General features: G+C 41.9%; 1 protein-coding gene across 1 annotated transcript; it reads left to right on the forward strand.

Annotated features, from left to right (window-relative positions):
• Positions 1-14,031: 14,031 nt before the first annotated feature.
• Positions 14,032-16,137, forward strand: Hesx1 (HESX homeobox 1). The gene is made up of 4 exons (NM_001109106.1): positions 14,032-14,546; positions 15,155-15,354; positions 15,624-15,725; positions 15,807-16,137. The coding sequence occupies exons 1-4, from the start codon at positions 14,390-14,392 to the stop codon at positions 15,903-15,905; spliced, it is 558 nt and encodes a 185-aa protein (NP_001102576.1). The 5' UTR covers positions 14,032-14,389; the 3' UTR covers positions 15,906-16,137.
• Positions 16,138-19,569: the final 3,432 nt, after the last annotated feature.

Raw genomic sequence — 19,569 nt, forward strand, 5'->3', positions numbered from 1 at the left:
ACTGACTTCCCTCCCCCAGCAGCTGTTGGCGGCTGCCAATAGCTTTTCCGCTAGGGATGGATCTTCATGCCCCCTCCCCCCTCCATGCTGGGATTTTAGCAGACGCCATCTTAAACCCTCGGCATTTAGTGCCCCCACTAATAGGAAATATGAAAAGAACACGTTATTGCTTCTGTTTTGGTCCTACCAAGTATCCGTCCTAACCCTAATCACGAGAAGACATCAGATGGTCTGAACAAAAGGGCTCTCTAGAAAGTAGCTGCAATTTCCTACGTGCGTGTGGAGGAAGGGTGAGGCTCTTGCTGATCAAATGAGACTTCAACACACACTTGAATTCAGTGCCGCACTCTGATCGGATCTATTATTTGTGAACGGCAGTTGATGAAACCTGCATGGGGTTTGATAATTACACGTCCGTGGCGTGTCGGTGTTGATTTCCGGCCTTTGATGTCTGTGTTGTGGTGGGAGAGGAACGTCTCTTCAGGAAAAACAGTCAACTACTCGGTGAAGTATCATGGTGGCAACTGCCCTCGTGTGGTTGAGGAGGAAAAGGGGTTTTTTGAAACTTATCCTTAAATTTTAGATTGCTTCAAAAATTAATTAGAAAACATGCATAGTTGTGATCATGAATAGAACGATGGATATATTTTAAACAGTTGTTTTTTTCTTAAGATGTTCCCACTCTTAAAGGTATTAGTCAGGCTGGAGAGATGGCTCAGTGGTTAGGAGCACTGACTGCTCTTCCAGAGGTCATGAATTCAATTCCCAGCAACCACATGGTGGCTCACAACCATCTGTAATGAGATCTGATGCCCTCTTCTGGTGTGTCTGAAGACAGCGACAGTGTACTTATATATAATAAATAAGTAAATCTTTTTTTAAAAAAGATGTTAGTCGGGCTGGGGATTTAGCTCAGTGGTAGAGCGCTTACCTAGGAAGCGCAAGGCCCTGGGTTCGGTCCCCAGCTCCGAAAAAAAGAACCAAAAAAAAAAAAAAAAAAAAAAAAAAAGATGTTAGTCATAAACAGAAGTCCTGACTCTAGAAGACATTGCTAGTTCTGGAAAGAGTGAGTCCTCTGAACACTCAAAGTAAAATATTCCAAAGATTCTTCCTGTTCTTCCCTTCCTACACTCTCAGTGTAACTGTCTTGTATCTTTTATATTTGGAGATTTCACTTGCTTTTAATTTATGTGTGTGAGTGTCTGCCTGCCACATGCAGTCAGTGCCAGTGGAGATCAGAAGAGGGCATCCGAGTCTGCGGACCTGGAGTTACTGCAGGTGGTTGTTAAGCCACTACAACAACCACTACTTCTCTGGAAAAGCGGCCAGTGCTCCTCACCTCTAAGTCATGTCTCCAGCCCCTCAAACAGAATCTGTTTTGAATGGAGATCTATATACCACTCAAAATTCAGGTAGTGGACAGGTGAGATGGGTCCGGGAGAAAAGGTGGCGACTGGGAAAAGGTTGCGTCCTGGGAGCCAAGAGTGAATGGAAAGAACTGTATCTCAGGAATTGTTCGTTGATCTGACATCCACACACATATGCTGTGGCACACATGCAAGCACATATCTAGAATATAATTTTAAGGTAATAATCCTTCCTTTGTCCAAACTCCCTTATTAATAGTGCCATCAACCCACCTGGCTATCCAAGAGAGAAATATGAAAATTACATTAACTTCCTTCTTCTCACTCTTTTATACACAATATGCTCATCACACATGTGTACACACAAGCACATGTACACACATACACATGCACACATGCACACGCAGAAGCACAGATGCACAGGCACTCACACACAGGAACATATGCACAGTCACATTCTGCCACACACACATGCATGTGCGTGCACATACAAGCACATGTACACACACACACACATGCACACATACACACATACACATACCTCCACATGCAGAAGCACAGATGCACAGGCACTCACATAAAGGAACATATGCACAGTCACACACATACATGAGCATGCACACACAAGCACATGTACACATACACATGCACACACATACAGGAGCACAGATGCACAGGTCACATTCTATCACAGACACAGGAACATATGCACAGTCACATTCGAACACACACACACACACACACACATGTGTATGCACACACAAGCACATACACACACACTCTTTATCCCTGCTTGGGCTTAGGTTTTGCTGCTTGTTTCTTTTTTTTTTTTTTTTTTTTTTTTTTGGTTCTTTTTTTCGGAGCTGGGGACCGAACCCAGGGCCTTGCGCTTCCTAGGTAAGCGCTCTACCACTGAGCTAAATCCCCAACCCCTTGCTGCTTGTTTCTAATGTTTTTAGAAAATATCTCTGCTTCAAACAAACAAACAAATAAACCTCTGAGAAACCTTCTAAACATGATCAGTAACAGTAACAAATACTACCAATTTTTTCCTGGTGCCAACTGTACCAAGGGTTTTGCAGAGAATTTTTTTTTTGCATTTAATTTTTATTTAAGTACACAATTATCTTCTCATTGTAGAAGAAAGTGGGAAGTTCCCTATGCAAAGTCATAACACTGAAACTAGATGGAGCTCTAATCTAACATCAGGGTTGGCCTCTTTTTTTTTAATATTTATTTATTATATATACAGCATTCCGCCTGCCTGCGTGTATGCCTGAAGGCCAGAAGAGGGCACCAGATCCCATTACAGGTGGTTGTGAGCTACCATGTGAGTTGTTGGGACCTGAACTCAGGACCTCTGGAAGAACAGCCAGTGCTTTTAACCTCTGAGCCATCTCTCCAGCCCAGGGTTGGGCTGTTGACCCACCTTCAATCCTGTTTAATTTTACCACAGCATACTGGATTCTTTTCTATTCCTATACTCTCTTGTGTATATATCTTTATTTCCTCATGCTGTATTTATGTATACAATATAAACATAAAATATACAAAAAATACAAAAATCGTGGGGCCAATAATCCACATTAGAGTCTCTACTCATTGGAGGAAATAAGCCTACGTGTCATCGCTGTGACCCAGTGCTTACCAGTACTTTGAACATTTGCTTCAATTATTTCTTCCTCAGTTTTCTTTTTGTCTTCCTGAAGTATCCTGTTGTTGCTGCTGCTGCTGCTGCTGCTGCTGCTGCTGCTGCTGCTGCTGCTGCTGCTGCTGCTGTCGTTTTTGTTTTCAGACAGGGTCTCTTCGATGTACTCCTGACTGTCCTAGAACTTGCTGTGTAGACCACACTGGCCTGGAGCTCACAGAGATCCTCTAGCCTTTGCCTCCTGAGTTCTGGGATTAAAGACATGCACCACCACCAGGCCTGACCTTCCTGAAGTACCTCAAAGCAAAACCCAAACGCTCTAAAAATGTTACCCATAAATACTTAGTAGGATATATTTTAAAAGAGCACGTGTGCATTGCCCATGTATGTGCTGTGTTTGCGCGGGTATGCTTGTGTGACAAATGTTTTACCCATCTGAGCCGTCTCCCCATCCCCTAAAAGAGCTTTTAAATATCTAACCATAAACATATTATCATACCTAATAAACTAATATGAATTACTATCCTCTTAATCATGGCTTCCTTTTGAGATCTGTCTATATAACCCTGTGGCCTCAAGTTCTTGGTCATCTCTCTGCTTCCTCCTACCACAGTGCTAGAATTGCAGGCATATGCCACTGTGCCTGGCTTAATCATGAGTTTCTTGAAGATAGATATAATTTTGTCTTTATGCTCTGAGTGCCTCGCACAACCCCTAACACGGAGTTTAACGAATATTTGTTGGGATTCAGAGGTTTGCTTTTAAGTTGTTTAAAGCCACATAACATTTATCTCACAGAGACAATGCAGGAGTAACTATCAGGTTAGGTTAACTAACAACTCCAACTTAATCTACTCTGATTAAATTAAGTAACATCGAATGTGCCTGCGCCCCCTGGAGCCAAAATTCCTAAGCTGGTTGATCTTTAGAGTCTGAAGAAACCCGAGTCTAATTTAGTTGAGCCCCGAGATTTCTTGTCCCTAGTGTCAGTTGGGGTAGGACATAGCAAGATCTGCATTGGTCATTGGTAAAGACTTCACAGAAGGAAAACTAGAGGCATCTGCCAAAAACAATCTCCTCTTCAGAGGCATATTTCCACGGAAGCTGCTCTGCAGATGTATTAAGACGTATATACTGGGTTGGGGATTTAGCTCAGTGGTAGAGCGCTTGCCTAGCAAGCACAAGGCCCTGGGTTCGGTCCCCAGCTCCGAGAAAAAAAAAAAAAAGAGAGAACCAAAAAAAAAGACGTATATACAACCTGTATGGCTCGCATCACACGTACAGTTCAGTAGGTACAGATTCACCTTGTCAGTATGGTACCCAATGGCTACTGAAAACAGCAGTCGGACTCATATAGGCTTAAACGGGGGTAGAGCAGCCATAGCACAAAAAAGCTCATGTACAAAGTCAATGTGGATGAAAACACATGGATATGGGGACATCTTCCTATTTCTATCAGGACATTTAAAAAGTCAGGGGCTGGGGGTTACAAGTAGCAGAATACTTGTGTAGCATTAGCAGCCAGTAGGAGTGGGGTGAAGAAAATTGTCCTATCTTACTTTTTGCACCACGCTGTAAAATGAATCTTTTTTCAAAGTAAAGTTTGTACGTGGTTTGGATTATTTATGTATGGATAATTTTTAAAATCCAAATCCATGTGATTTGGATTATTTTATGTCAAGTTTCTATCTATAATCCAAGAGAAGAAAGGGGGGGTAGACAGGGAGGGAGGGAGGGAAGAAGAGAGAGAGGAATGAAACTATCCAGCCAGGCAAATTCAAGCACTGGAAGGCAAGTGGATCACTACAAAGAAGTCAGTCTCCACCGTGAGTTCCAGGCCCCAGGACTAGGTTATATAATAAGACCATGTCAAAGAAAAAAAATAAGAAAATGAAAAATATCAAACTTTACTTTTGAGTTTTGAGAAAAGTAATGGCTGGGCAGGCTAGAAGTAAAATAAAGGCACTAAGTACCAGGCGCAATGACTTGGCTTGGGTTCCCGGGATCTGCACGGTAAAGGAGAGAACCAACTATTGCAAATTACCCTGTCGCCACCATCGGTGTGGGCAGGCAAACCTGTACACACACAATATATAAATATACGTGTAGACAAAGAAACCCAAAGACTAAGATATTTTGTCAGTATTAGAAGTAAGTTGAACTTATTCTAAAGATCATTTAGTATCTTTTTGTATGATAGGCACCATGCTGATTACATGGAGAAATAAAGGTAAGAAACAGGGCCCAATTTTCTGGAGATGGTAATCACTGAAAAAGATACATTGTATCTCCAATACCAAAAAGTGGTAGACCAGAGCCCTGGCAACGGCAAGATGTCAAAGGCAGGAATTGCTCAGCAGATTCTGCAGATTGAGACTCCATTTCATGTCTTATTAAGTTCTGGTTCCAGAGTGCTCTAAGACCACATTGTTGTTGTGCGTGTATGTACCATGCATGGGGTGTGTGTGGTGTGTGTGTGTGTGTAGATCTGGGAAACTGTCTCCTTCTTTACTGAGATACCAGAGGTCAAATGGGCTTCCGGGCTTGATCGGTTAGCACCTTTACTCACTGAGCCCCCTCACTAGCCCCACAAAGCCCTTTAATGCTTGAGCTGCCCTGTGTTAATACATAAACCTTGGAGGTTGGTGAAACTGCCCTACCGCATTAGAGCAGTTGTAAAGTGCTCACCCACAGTATTTAACTCGCCTGTCGACTTTATAGATGTTATCCTCTTGTTAGCCCCATCCATCTAACCGCCTGTCTCTTTATTCACTAGCTCAGCTAAAATTTACTGAATGTATACTTTGAATTATTCTAGGAGACACAAACCATAAAAACTAAACCTTTATTGATTGATTAATCAATGCCATGCATTGCATCCGCAACCTTGAACATTTTAACATTTTAAAATACTGATACGAGAAGGACAAGCCTGGCATGCTAGTACTATGAAGGAGACTCAGCATTATTTGAATGTTAAAATGTGATTTCTAGGGGTTGGGGATTTAGCTCAGTGGTAGAGCGCTTGCCTAGGAAGCGCAAGGCCCTGGGTTCGGTCCCCAGCTCCGGAAAAAAAGAACCAAAAAAAAAAAAAAATGTGATTTCTAAGGCAAAAGTTTATTGGCTCTGGTGGTACAGCTTAGTAATGCATACATGCTTAGAGTGTTCAAGGTTGCAGATTCAACACATGACACTACCACCCACTTACTGGATCAAGAAGCAGCAACAAGTGTTGGAGAGATGGCTCAGTGTTTCAAAGCACTTGCTGCCCTTCCTGAGGACATTAATTTCCGTTCTCAGCACCCATGTACCAGTTCACAATTGCCTGTAACTCCAAGTTCCAAGCTCCCTCTCCTTTAAACACTACTCCCGATGATTCACCACCTCCCACTACCTTCTCTAGAGTGTGGACAGACAGACAGAATAGGAAGAGCTCATGCTTCTGATAGCTGGCCTTAACTTTTACACACAATGCTTCTGCTCCTATTCACAAGATAAGCGAAAAGTCCAAAGACCACATGAATGTATAGTGTGTGGTCTAGGAGATGTAGTTATTAACCCTTGAGGCTTCTGTTGCAGCTGAGGACATATAAATGGATTTGCAGAGAAGTAGTGGTCTCTGTAGAGGGCGAAGATCTCATTACGTCTGCTGGTTATTTCTGCTGGTGGGTGGCCTCAGGCATTTGGTAATCTTCAATTATGAGTTTATACTTTCTTGCTTTTTAGTTCTCTGTGTGTGTGTGTGTGTGTGTGAGAGAGAGAGAGAGAGAGAGAGAGAGAGAGAGAGAGAGAGAGAGAGAAGGTAGGGTTCAATGTAGTCTTGGCTGTCCTGGAACTCACTCAGTAGACCAGACTAGTCTTGAACTCAGAGATCTGCCTTCCCTGTGCTGGGATTAAAAGCATGTCCACCGCCACCCAGCCCTAAACTCTTAGAAAGCTAAATTTAGAGTTACTTTCCTCCAGAAATGGTTTGGTCTATTTTTTTGACAGAGATCAAGAGGTTGATCGTCCTGGCCTAACATGTTGTCTTCTGTTCAACTCCTTACCTACTGCTGGACTACTGAAAGCCCTTACTTTCAGTGGTGCTGAAGATACTTGCCCTTGGAGGTGACCCCACATTTACCATCAGTGCTCCCAGTTGGGGACTTCAGTGCTCTGTCGTTGGATCTGGACTTTGGCTTTATTTAATGAACAAATGAAGTGCCCTTAACTCTTTTGAGCTCCCAGCAACGCACTTAAGGTAGGTTTTGCTTAGATCTAGTGGTTTCTTAGAAAAGGGATCTTTCAAGGAGTGTGGCCCAGACATCAATAAATCAGATACATTCCATTCACTTTAAGCCTGGGTTTCAAGCTTGCCAAACACACTTTCTCATTAAGGAACTTAATGGACACTTCTCTGTCTTCGTCTTAACCCCTTAACCACCGTGACACAGGCAAACAGCACCTTGAAAGCAGGGTTTGAAGAGAACAGACAAAAGTCCTAAAGTAAGAAGAGATGGGCGGCAAACAATACGCATAAACGACCTGCTTTGGCTGAGGGCTGTGACTGGAAACGGGAGCGGGCAAGAGGCCTACTCTGGGGAGAAGATCGTGGTTTAAAGAAGAGGTGGGGGAAAGCTCCTCGCTGAACAGGTGACACCGGAGCAGATGCTAAAAGGAGGAAGTGGTCGGGAGCAACAAGCATTTCAGATATCGATAAAAACACGTGCGGAGGTCTAAAGCCGGGTTTGTGCTTCGAGCATTCACGAAGAGGAGGCGCCTGCTGTGTGTGGCTATAAAGTGACCGGAGAAGACTTAGAAGCAGTACGTAAAGAAAGCCTCAAGGCTACTCTAGAGACCTAACACTTACTGAGAGGGACAAAGCACTTCCTGCAGAGTGACAATATGAAGTTACCGACGTGTCTTCAACGATTTTTCTAGCTGCTGGTTGGAGAGAAACCCACAGGGGATCCAGAACGGAAGCAGACTCTGCTATGGGTGCCATTGCCTGCATCCTGTCCTTGGCTCTGTTCTCTCTCTTGTCTCTATTCTTTCTTTTAAAAGTCTCTTCAAACGTTCGTCATTGCTTCTTGCAGAGTTGCTTTGGTTCAGTAGCACCATCTTTTTTTTTTTTTTTTTTTTTTAAGATTTATTTATTTATTATATATAAGTACACTGTAGCTGTCTTCAGATACACCAGAAGAGGGCATCAGATCTCTTTACAGATGGTTGTGAGCCACCATGTGGTTGCTGGGAATTGAACTCATGACCTCTGGAAGAGCAGTCGGGCGCTCTTAACCGCTGAGCCATCTCTCCAGCCCCAGTAGTACCATCTTTGATGAGGCTCAAATAAGTTTTTAATTCCAGCACTTGGAAAGCAGAGGCAGGCAGATCTCTATGAGTCTGAGACTTGGCTGGTCCACATAGTAAATTACAAGAGAGCCAGGGCTACATACAGAGACGCCGTGACAGTAGTAGTGGTGATGGTGGTGGTGGTGGTGGTGGTAGTAGTGTAGTAGTAGTAGTAGTAGTAGTAGTAGTAGTAGTAGTAGTAGTAGTAGTAGTAGTAGTAGAGTGGGCAGCCTAGTCCAGTCTGAGTCCTTTCTTGTAACTACCTCAAGTTTCTGGGTGATCACAGATGAATCTGTGACTTTTGAGACAACACCATTTCTGGTAATTACAAGCCTTGAGCTCCTGCCCTGAGCTCACCCATAGGTCTGCATCCAATAACTACTTTGTTTCCAAACTGGAGCTCTTTGTTTCTTCCTAATTTCCCCAGCTTCTTTCTCAACCTCCAGTAATGGATACTGTTTAAAAAAAAAAAAAAGGCTAAAGAAACGATATTAAAAGCAGCAAGAGAAAAAGGTCAGGGGCTGGGGAGATAGCCCAGTGGTAAAGAGCACTGACTTGCTCTTCCTGAGTTCAAATCCCAGCAACCACATGGTGGTTCACAATCATTTGTAATAAGATCTGATGCCCTCTTCTGGTGTGTCTGAAGACAGCTACAGTGTATATAATAAATAAGTAAATCTTGAGAGAGAGAGAGAGAGAGAGAGAGAGAGAGAGAGAGAGAGAGAGGAAGATGGAGTCACTTATAAAGTAAGGCCCATTAAAGTATAAACTCAGTGGTTATTGGACAAAAACCTTTATTTCTCTTTCTTTTCTTTTTCTTTTTTCTTTCTTTTTGTTGTTGTTGTTTTGTCTTTGGGGGCCTTGTGGGGATTTATTGGGGTTTTTTGTTTGTTTTTTGTTTTTTTGACAGGGTTCTCTGTGTATAGCCCTGGCTGTCCTAGAACTCAATCTACAGACCTGGCTGGCCTGGAACTCATAAAGATCCACCTGCCTCTGCTTCCTAAGTGCTGGGATTAAAGGCATGTGCCAACACCCACCTTAATAGAAACTTTGAAACCTGGCATATTCTATATTCTGAAAGAAAACAATTGTCAACTTGGCAAAAAACTATAGACTAAAATTGAAGACGAAATTTTAAAAAAATACCATGAAAAAAACAAATTTATTTTAAAAATGAATTTGTGACCACTAAGCCATCTTCACAGAGGACACTAGAAGGAATGTTTTGGTTAGAAGAAAAGGATGAGGGGTTGGGGATTTAGCTCAGTGGTAGAGCGCTTGCCTAGCAAGCACAAGGCCCTGGGTTCGGTCCCCAGCTCCAAAAAAAAAAAAAAAAGAAAAAAGAAAAAAAGGATGACTATATTAAAGATATTACAGGGAATAAATAATTCCAGAACAGTTCCACAAAGGAGGCCACCACAGACAGACAAAATGACCGTAATTTTCACACATTGATAACTAACAACTCTTAGGATTAGTTTCTCAATTCTCCAATGAAAAGATCTGGACTAGCAGGTTGGATTATAAGACAGGATCTGTCTTTTGGCTACCTCTAAGAAAGACTTATCATCAACGATAGGCACAACCTTAAAATAAACGGAATTCCAAGCAAAAGGAACCAAGACACGAGGAACTGTAACTGTTCTAATATCCAGCAAAATAGATCCCAAGCCAAAACTATAAGAGGGTTAGTTACCTTGTCCCCCCCACACACACACACACACCCGGAGCTGAGGACCAAACCCAGGGCCTTGCGCTTGCTAGGCAAGCGCTCTACCAATGAGCTAAATCCCCAACTCCAAGAAAGAGGGTCATTTTATACTCTAAAAGAGTAATTCACCCAGAGGATATTATAATTTAAATGTATACACGCTAAAGATGCACCCAACTTCATAAAAGAAATACTGTTGGATCTAAAATCAAAGATTAATCCCAACACAGCGATATTGGGTGCCTTCAACACACCTCCTTCAGCAATAGACAGGTGATCTGAGTAATACTAAACAAAGGAACATTGGAGTTAAACCAGTTTGACCTAGTTAGCAACTACAGAACATCCACTCATAACTCACAGCATCATAAATCAAATGGACCTGACCAGCATTTGCAGAATATATTCCACCCATTAAAGGACACACATTCATCTCACTAGCCCAAGGAACTTTCTCCAAAATTGACCATATACTAGGACACAAACCAAGTCTCAACAAAGACAAGAAATTGAAATAACATTGAGCATTTGCGCTGGCCAGTTTCACATCAACTTGACACGAGCTAGAGTTATTTGGAAAGAAGGAACCTCAACTGGAAATTGAGATTTTTCTATTGGCCTATGGACCAGCCTATGGGTATATTTTCTTGTTTGGTGACTGATGTGGGAGGGCCCAGCTCACTGTGGGCACTGCCACATCTGGGTAGGTAATCTTCCGTGCTATAAAAACATTGGTTGAGAAAGCCACCAGAGCAAATCTGTAAGCAGCACTCTTCTGTGGCATCTGGATCAATTCCAACCGGCAGGTTCCCGCCATGAGTTCCTGCCTCGACTCCCCTGGATGATAGATTACAAGCTATAAGTCCTCTCTAAGTCGATTTTTGGTCATGGTGTCTTATCACAACAGTAGAAGCCCTAACCAAGATGGCATTCTATCTGATCATAACAGAATAAGCTGGATATCAACCACAATAGAAAACACACAAACAATACACTGTCAGGCACAACTAAATAGCCTTAGAGAGGAGAGAACACAAATTAGTATGCAAAGTATAGAAGAATTGGAGGGAAAGGAATAGAAAACAGATCGAATTAAAAAACAAATTCCTGTTTGAATATTAAACAGTTTTTAACCTTTCATTCATTTTGTATCTTGAGACAATATCTTGCTCTGTAGCCCTGACTTCTGTTGAACTCATGATCCCTGCCTCTGTGCTGGAACCATTAACATGTGAAAGGACCCCCAGCCAGAAACATTCTTTATCCTCCTCTTCTTCTTCCTCCTCCTCCTCCTCATCATCATCACTTATTCATTTTACTTCCCACTCACTGCCCTTCTCCAGGTTACCCCTTCCCACAGTCCTTTCCCCCTCCTTCTCCCCTTCTCCTCTGAGCAGGTAGGGCTCCCCCTGGGCATCCCCCCGCCTGGCAAGCCAAGTCTCTGTGGGGCTAGGCACATCCTCTCCCACTGAGGCCAGACAAGCATCCCAGCTAGAAGAACATATATATAACAGCTTGTGGGATAGCCCCCGCTCCAGTTGTTTGGAACTCACATGAAGACCAAGCTACACGTCTGCTATATGTGTACAGGGAGGCCTAGGTCCAGCCTGTGTATGCTCTTTGGTGGGTGGTTCAGACTCTGAGAGCACCAAGGGTCCAGGTTGGTTGACTCTATTAGTCTTTCTGTGGAGTTCCTATCCCCTTTGGGACCCACAATCCTCCCTCCTATTCTATAAGAGCCCATAAGCTCCATCCACTGTTTGGTTGTTGGTGTCTGTATTTGTCTATGTCAGGGGTTGAATGGAGCCTCTCAGAGGACAGACATGCTAGGAATCTGTAAGCATAACAGAGTATCATTAATAGTGGTACTTGCCCATGGGATGGGCCTCAAGTTGGGTCAGTTAGGGTCGACCATTCCCTCAGTCTTTGCTCCATCCCCCTTCCCTGCATTTTTGGCAGACAGGATACATTTTAGGTCAAAAGTTTTGTGGGTGGATTGGTGCCTCTATGGTTCCACTGGGGTTCCAAGCTACATTCCACAGACCCAAAGAAGCTAAACAAGAAGGAGTGAACGCCCAAGCAAGGATGCTTGACTCTCGCTTACAGGGGGAATACAAAAGTCACAAGAGGCAGACAGAGGGAGGGAACTGGAAGGGAGAGGGGATGGAGAAGGGAATGGGGAAGTTCAGGATCAGGGAGAGATAGGAGAGATGGCCTTGAGAATGAACTGAAATCTGCAACTGACAGCGGTGGAGTTGGGGGGCATCTCCAGGATGATACAATGATCTGGGATAAGGGAGGCATCCAAGAATTAATAGGGATGGCCTTAGCTGTGACTCACAGCACTGTGGATATGGAACTTGAAGAGGCCACCTCCTGTAGCCAGGCAGGAATGCCAGAAACATTCTTAATGCCCCCTTTCCTTCACTTTCACATCCAGCCAATGAGCCATTTCTTCCTAAATTGCTAGGTATGGTTGTTCTCACTTGTGGTGACTAGTGTACTAGCGAGGCTGAGGACCAGCCTGGGCTACATGGCAGGACTCTATCTATACAGGATTGGGAGTCCCACTAGAGAGACAGCTCAGCATTGAAAAGTCCTTATTGTTTTTGCAGAGGATCCAAGTTAAAGTCCCAGTACCTACATGGCAGCCCACAACTACCTGTAAATCTAGTTTCTAGGGGATCCAATGCCCTCTTAGGACCTCCACAGCCATCATCTACACACATAGTGCACATGCATAATTCAGGCACACACGTATACATATGCAATAAGTGTATCTATTTTTTAAATTGTTTAAGAAAAAGATTAAAAGATCGTACATGTAAAAATTCCCACCAATGTCAGTGGCTTTAACTAGTTGTTTTTCCTGCTTAGAAAATATCAGGCCAAGGCTGGGCATGGTGGTACACCCAGTACTAAGAAGGCATGCGGATCTTCGAGGCCAGCCTGGTCTACAAAGGGAGTTTCAGGACAGACACAGAGAAATATTGTCTCAAAAACAAAAACAAGCAAACAAACAGAAACAAAACCAAAAATGAGAAAGAGAGACAGAGACAGAGACAGAGAGACAGAGAGAAGAGAGACAGAGAGAGAGAGAGAGAGAGAGAGAGAGAGAGAGAGAGAGAGAGAGAGAAAAGAGAGACTATCAGGCCAGTTGGCATTTGACTGAGCTTTGCTGGACTCAGCTGATTTAACTGTAGCCTATAAAATGGGTTAAAGCCTGACTGGCATGTCTGTTCTAGGGCTTAGGCTGAAGGCTGAAGGGTAGGAGCTATCACAGGGATGATGTCATGGCGTTATCAGAAAGCAAGGCAGACCAATCATGCTGATATATTTTGAGCTGTTGCTTACATTCCTTCCTCTGGTCAAAGCAAGTCACACAGATAAGCCCTAATTTCAGTGTTCGGCAGGCAGAGAGAGACAGATCTGTCAGTTCAAGGCCAGCCTGGTCTATAGAGTTAGTTCCATAACTGTATAATGAGACTTTGTCTCAAAAGAAAAAAAAAAGGATATTTAGCTATGTTCTTTGAAATAACTTATAGAAATAAATTATTCTCCGTAGTATATGAACCTCATGTAAGCTTGTGTCTCATTTAAAAGAAAGAATGAAAGAAAGGAGTTAGCCCATTAATTATTTCAAATACGTGGTGCAACTGTTCCTATGAATTAATCCAAGGCACTTGGAAGACAATTACACTCTGTGTTAATAACATTACCAGGCTTTTCCAGTGTGCTGCACTCCAAAGAGTGCGGTGTTTTCATTGACAACATCCCCCATTATACATGCATATGGAAAACAGGCATTTTCATCAGAATTACTGTAATAGCATTAAGAGATTATTATTTTTCCCAGTTTCCTTGGAAGAACATTCACTAAATCAGATTATTTATTACTTGACTGCTCTTCTATCCGTCCTGTACATTTAGGTAACTAGAATCCTTGAAAATACAAACTTTCCGAATAAAAATACGATTTTATACATTAATGGTCTCAAATAAAAGAGGAGTGCCGTGTTTGTGCATCACTTCTTTCAAGAAAGTTAAGTCTGTGTTCTGCTTAGGAGAGATAACACTTTTTGTCCCTGTAGGTGGCCCCCTGGTGTAGCCATTAGTTGCTAATTACTTGCAAACAAATAAACAATTAACTCCTTAAGCTGCTGGCTGGGCAAGTGTTCATTGACTTGCTAAAACTTTCTAAAACGGGATTTTAATTAGTGACGTTGGAAACCCGGCCCCCTAGCCAGCGAAGCTACAAGGTGAACTGCTGGAAGATCCCGGCTTTGCACACGTGGGGCAGGAGCCCTCCAGCTCTGTACGACCCAGAAGAGGATGTCTCCCAGCCTTCGGGAAGTTGCTCAGCTCCGGGAAAGCAAACCCTCACCCTGCTCCTTCTCAATCGAGAGCATTTTAGGACTGGACCAGAAAAAAGATTGCGCAACGTCAGTAAGACCCCACAGACCCTGGACAGACACCTGCGGCGACTCAGGTATGCCGCAGTTTAACTTCTAAATTCGTTTGCCTTTTTCGTTTGTTCTTTATTTCACACCGTATAGGGTTATAAGACGCGTTCTCGCTCTGTTCTGTAAATATAAAAGGCCTCCCACAGGGTCGTAAGGGAATGCCTGCTGTAGGTGGCTCACCCCCAGAGAGAAAGAGCATTTGCTTCAGAAGATCCTCTGTGTACACGTGCCATGTCAGGCGTTCTAAATCTCTCTTGACTGAAAAATGAATGGTAGAGTCCAAAATGTTCTCTATCACAAAGGCAGCATCTCTCTCTCTCTCTCTCTCTCTCTCTCTCTCTCTCTCTCTCTCTCTCTGCCTCTGTCTCTCTGTGCATGTCTCTTGTCTCTGCGTGTGTCTGCCTAGTCTCCCTCCCTTTCCTCTCTTTCTGCCTCTCTCCCTCCCTTTTCTCCTTTGTTGCTGTTGTTGTTGTTGTTGATGATGATGATGATGATGATGATGGGGGAGGCAATTCTTTTGTGAAATCATGAGGAATTCCCTAGGAAAATTCAAAATAAGTTACTGAAATGACTTTTTTCCAGAACGCTGTGGGTCACAGGTAATCTAAGCCAGATCTTATCCTTCTGATTTTAGAGAAAGACGGTAACCCACGTCTACATGCCCCAGGTCTTCCCAGTGAGATTTCATTTCCTTGTCCAGTGGATCACCCAATGCCTGAAGAAAGGGCTCCCAAATATGAAAATTACTTTTCAGCCTCAGAAACACACTCTTTGAAAAGAGAGTTGAGTTGGTACAGAGGACGAAGGCCAAGAACCGCTTTTACACAGAACCAGGTGGGAAGATTTTTCAGCCTATAGTGACAACACAAATGTTCTAACCAATACCCTAGTGGAGATGCCAGTTCTCTGGGGTCCCAGGGTAGGAGTAGCATTAACAAAGGGGTGGACTCACAGTTTAACAGTTTCTGGGTTATCAATTTTTTAAAAAAATGCATTTAGATTAACTGCCCAAATTTAAGTGCATTTTTATCTGCATGAATGGAAGCCCAATTTTGGTGACATATGGAGTATTGTCACTTTAAAGAATTCCTTTTCTATTCTAGGTCGAAGTACTAGAAAATGTCTTCAGAATGAACTGCTATCCTGGCATTGATATCAGAGAGGACCTAGCTCAAAAGCTGAATTTAGAGGAGGACAGAATCCAGGTAGGGTTCAAACACAGTTGTACCCATTGATGATAACGTAGTGATGTGGCTGAGAACTGTTTTGTTTTCCCCTGATTCTAGATTTGGTTCCAAAACCGTCGAGCAAAGCTGAAAAGGTCCCGGAGAGAATCACAGTTTCTAATGGCAAAAAAGCCCTTCAATCCAGATCTTCTGAAATAGGTAGAAAATTATACATGTGGGCTTCTCTTCCAGTTGTAGAATGCAAGAAATCTATGGAAATACCACGTACTTAAAATGTTATGGTTTCTCTCCTGTGCCTAATCCGGATATTGTCATTCTTTGTGAAAATATTGCAAATAATTATGATTCTAGCACAGTACATGTTATAACTGGACATTTTTTAGTTATAATGAAAACCCCTTTCCTATATATTTTTAATAAACATTTTCAGAAATCACAGGTATTTTAATATACTTTCTTCTTTGAAACTTTCACAGATATATACAATCTACTTTAATTATATTTAACTCTTCTTCCCCTAACACTTCCCAGATTCACCCCATTCTCCCTCCCAACTCCAACAATCACTATTTTCAAGTGAGTAAAGTTAATCTAATAAGTTACTATGTGTGTTAAAATCAGTGAGCTCATAACTAAATGATTCCATAGGCTGGTTACAACTTACAAAGTATTTTTAAAATGTAATAATAATAATAATTTTTTAAACACAACTATACATACCTATATTACACAATGAGTTATTTGGGAATATTCTGTTTATTTTCTGGTCATTCACTTGAACAAATCTATAGCATACCAATTTCAAGTTTTTTTTTCTTTTAAAGTCATTATGGCAAAGTACAGACATAGAACCGTCAACTCTCAGATTCCCATCACTGTATCGTACTGCCAAAAAGAATTGAGCAGCAGAGCTGGTGTGATGGCTCAGAAAGTAAAGGTGATTGCTGCCAAGCCCGGTGATCCAGGTTCTATCAACTTCCCAGATCCCACAGGACACTGAAAAACTGTCCTCTGATCTCCACATGAGCGTCATGAACATGCATGCATGCATGTGTGCACGCACACACACACACACACACACACATGCACACACACACGCACACATGCATATACACACAAATAAATAAGGGTATCTAACATTTTTAAATGAATAAATTTGTAAATAAACACACTTTCCAAATAGCTTTCAGATTCATTTCGTATGACCTTTTTGTGTTGTTTTAAGTGAGAGTGGTCATTGTCTAGTTTCTGTTTTGAGTTTAATGATTCCGATCAACTATATACTTCAGTACCATGCTAGTGTCTTTTGCGTGTGCTTATATACATATATAAGTATTAAATAAGTATAGATATACATATATACATGCACAAATACATATGTAATATATGTATATCTATACTTATCTAATACTTATATGTAAGTATTATATATATTACGTAGACTTATTGCTAATATTAATACTTATTATCATATATAAATATAGTATATATGCCTATTATGTATAAGTTGTATATGTAAGTATAAGTTATATATATAATTTATATAAGTATACAAGTATAAATATTATACATACCTATATCAAAGTATATTATATATAAGTATAAGTGCTATATATTTATACATACATATGTATAGCAAAAACATGTATATATGTATAGTTATGTATATAACTATATACTTCAGTACCATGCTGCAGTCCTCTTGCGTGTGCTCTGACACAGCTACTGGAAATAACCAGGGTGCTTTCTACGGGACAAACCATACCTGCCCCATGAGATGGAACAAGAACTATGCAGCAGGAAGGGAATCCTGAAAATGAAAGCAGACAGCAATGGCAGACCCCCAGGCATTCATTTTCTAGTTAGTAGAAAACTCTAACTGGGTAGGTTTAGTTTGGTTTTGCAAGGCTACTTTGAATGCTCTCTCTGTTCGAGGGCCGCCAGATCCCACTTTCCTCTGCCTGTATTGAATTTTGCCTTCTCTTTTCTATCTCTCAATCCTCTGTGCATCCTATTCCCTGTGAGCAGCAAAGGGAAGGTTTCATTGGATTATAAATCCATTACACAGTTTCTGGGGCATTTGTTTATTTATTAATTGAATAACAGCTTGACTCAGAACTTTGTGAAATTATTGGCTGCCAGCACACTGGGGGCAGAGAGCTCAGTCCGCAATATACTCCTCATTCTTTTGCACTAGTGCCCAGACAGGGAAGGATCTCGGAGAAAGGGAGAGGTGAGCAGAGCTGTCTGTCACTAGGAAGGCCTGGGGGTCAAAGTGCTTCTTAGCAAGACTGGGCCACTCCTGCCAGAGTAATGGGTTACTACCATGAGTAAATGGTTGGAGCAGTCCTTGTGAAGCACGCCAGCCAACATTTCTCCACTGGCAGCTTTCTTTGCTCCCCTGGGCTCCTATGAACATGTTGGGTTTGATGGCTGGAAGCTAACAGAGCAGGAGGAGGGAACAGCATGTCATGGGACATGAATAAGTTTTTCTTTTATTTAGCAGTACTGCTAAGGTAGAAGCCCCCTCGAGTCTTAGCCTTCAGAGAGAACCACCATTAAATACAGATCTTAGAGATCATGAGCGAGTTGGCTTTTGGTTGGTTGGGCTACTGTTTGTTCAATTATGACCATAATCTGCATATCTTGCAGTGTCACCGTTACTGTTCTCTCTCCTTCATGTCTGCTTAGTTTACGGAACGTCAAGTCTTGAACAAAATAAGAAACTACTCTTGAGTATCAATATTTGAACACTTTAGAAGTTGTGTTTTTCATACATTTTGACTTTAGACCCAAACTACAGTTTATAATTGCACCAAACTCATAGAGAGGCCAAGGGGGTCTGTAAAAAAAAATTTCACAATCTAAAAGAAAATGAAACAGCTTCACAAACATTAACCAATGATTAACGACCTTTAAAAAGAAAGCATAGGGGCTGGAGAGATGGCTCAGTGGTTAAAAGCACCCGACTACTCTTCCAGAGGTCCTGAGTTCAATTCCCAGCAACCACATGGTGGCTCACAACCATCTGTAAAGAGATCCGATGCCCTCTTCTGGTGTGTCTGCAGACAGCTACAGTGTACTTATATATAATAAATAAATAAATCTTAAAAAAAAAAAGAAAGAAAGCATAAAGGCTGGTGTGCCTGCAAGTCCGACGAGATAAAAAGCAGATTCGGTACTGTCCTCCCCCTGCATGTCCCCGCGCAATGCTATGTGTACAAGTGACTCCCAGGCCCTAAGTCTCAGAAAGGCTTACAACTAAATCACATAGAACTGATGGGACTGTGCTTTTGTAGCAGAAATAACAACACAGTAGCACAGTAATTACAAATGCATGGTGATGGAATGAGCACTGGGCTCAGTAGCAGAGCACTCACCTAGCATGTGTATGACCCTGAGCTTGATACCAAGCACGACAGGAAAAGCTACATTGTAGTTGAAGTAAATAATCTGCTGGGTGGTGGTGGCGCATGCCTTTAATCCCAGCACTATGGAGGAAGAGGAAGGAGGAGGTTGGGATCCTGGTCTATAGAAAGGTCCAAGACAGCCAAGAAATACACAAAAACTATGTATCAAAAAGAAAGAAACAAAGAAACAAAGAAAGATAGAAAGAAAGAGAAAGAAAAAATGAATAAAAATAAAAATAAATGTATACATAAAACCATTTGATTTTAAATATTAGTAATAATATCAGTTTCCTTATGATTCTTATGAAACAAATTCATACTGTATGAGAATACTCAAGAAGCAGGATAAAACACAAGGTCGGCACTGCTTCCCTTAAGACCATTCAGAAACCTGAAAGGTAGTGGCTGATTTTGTTACTGAAAACGAGTCAGTAATACTTTTGGAATTAAAA

The sequence above is a fragment of the Rattus norvegicus genome, chromosome 16 (assembly GCF_036323735.1).
Source record: "Rattus norvegicus strain BN/NHsdMcwi chromosome 16, GRCr8, whole genome shotgun sequence".
NCBI lineage: Eukaryota > Metazoa > Chordata > Mammalia > Rodentia > Muridae > Rattus > Rattus norvegicus.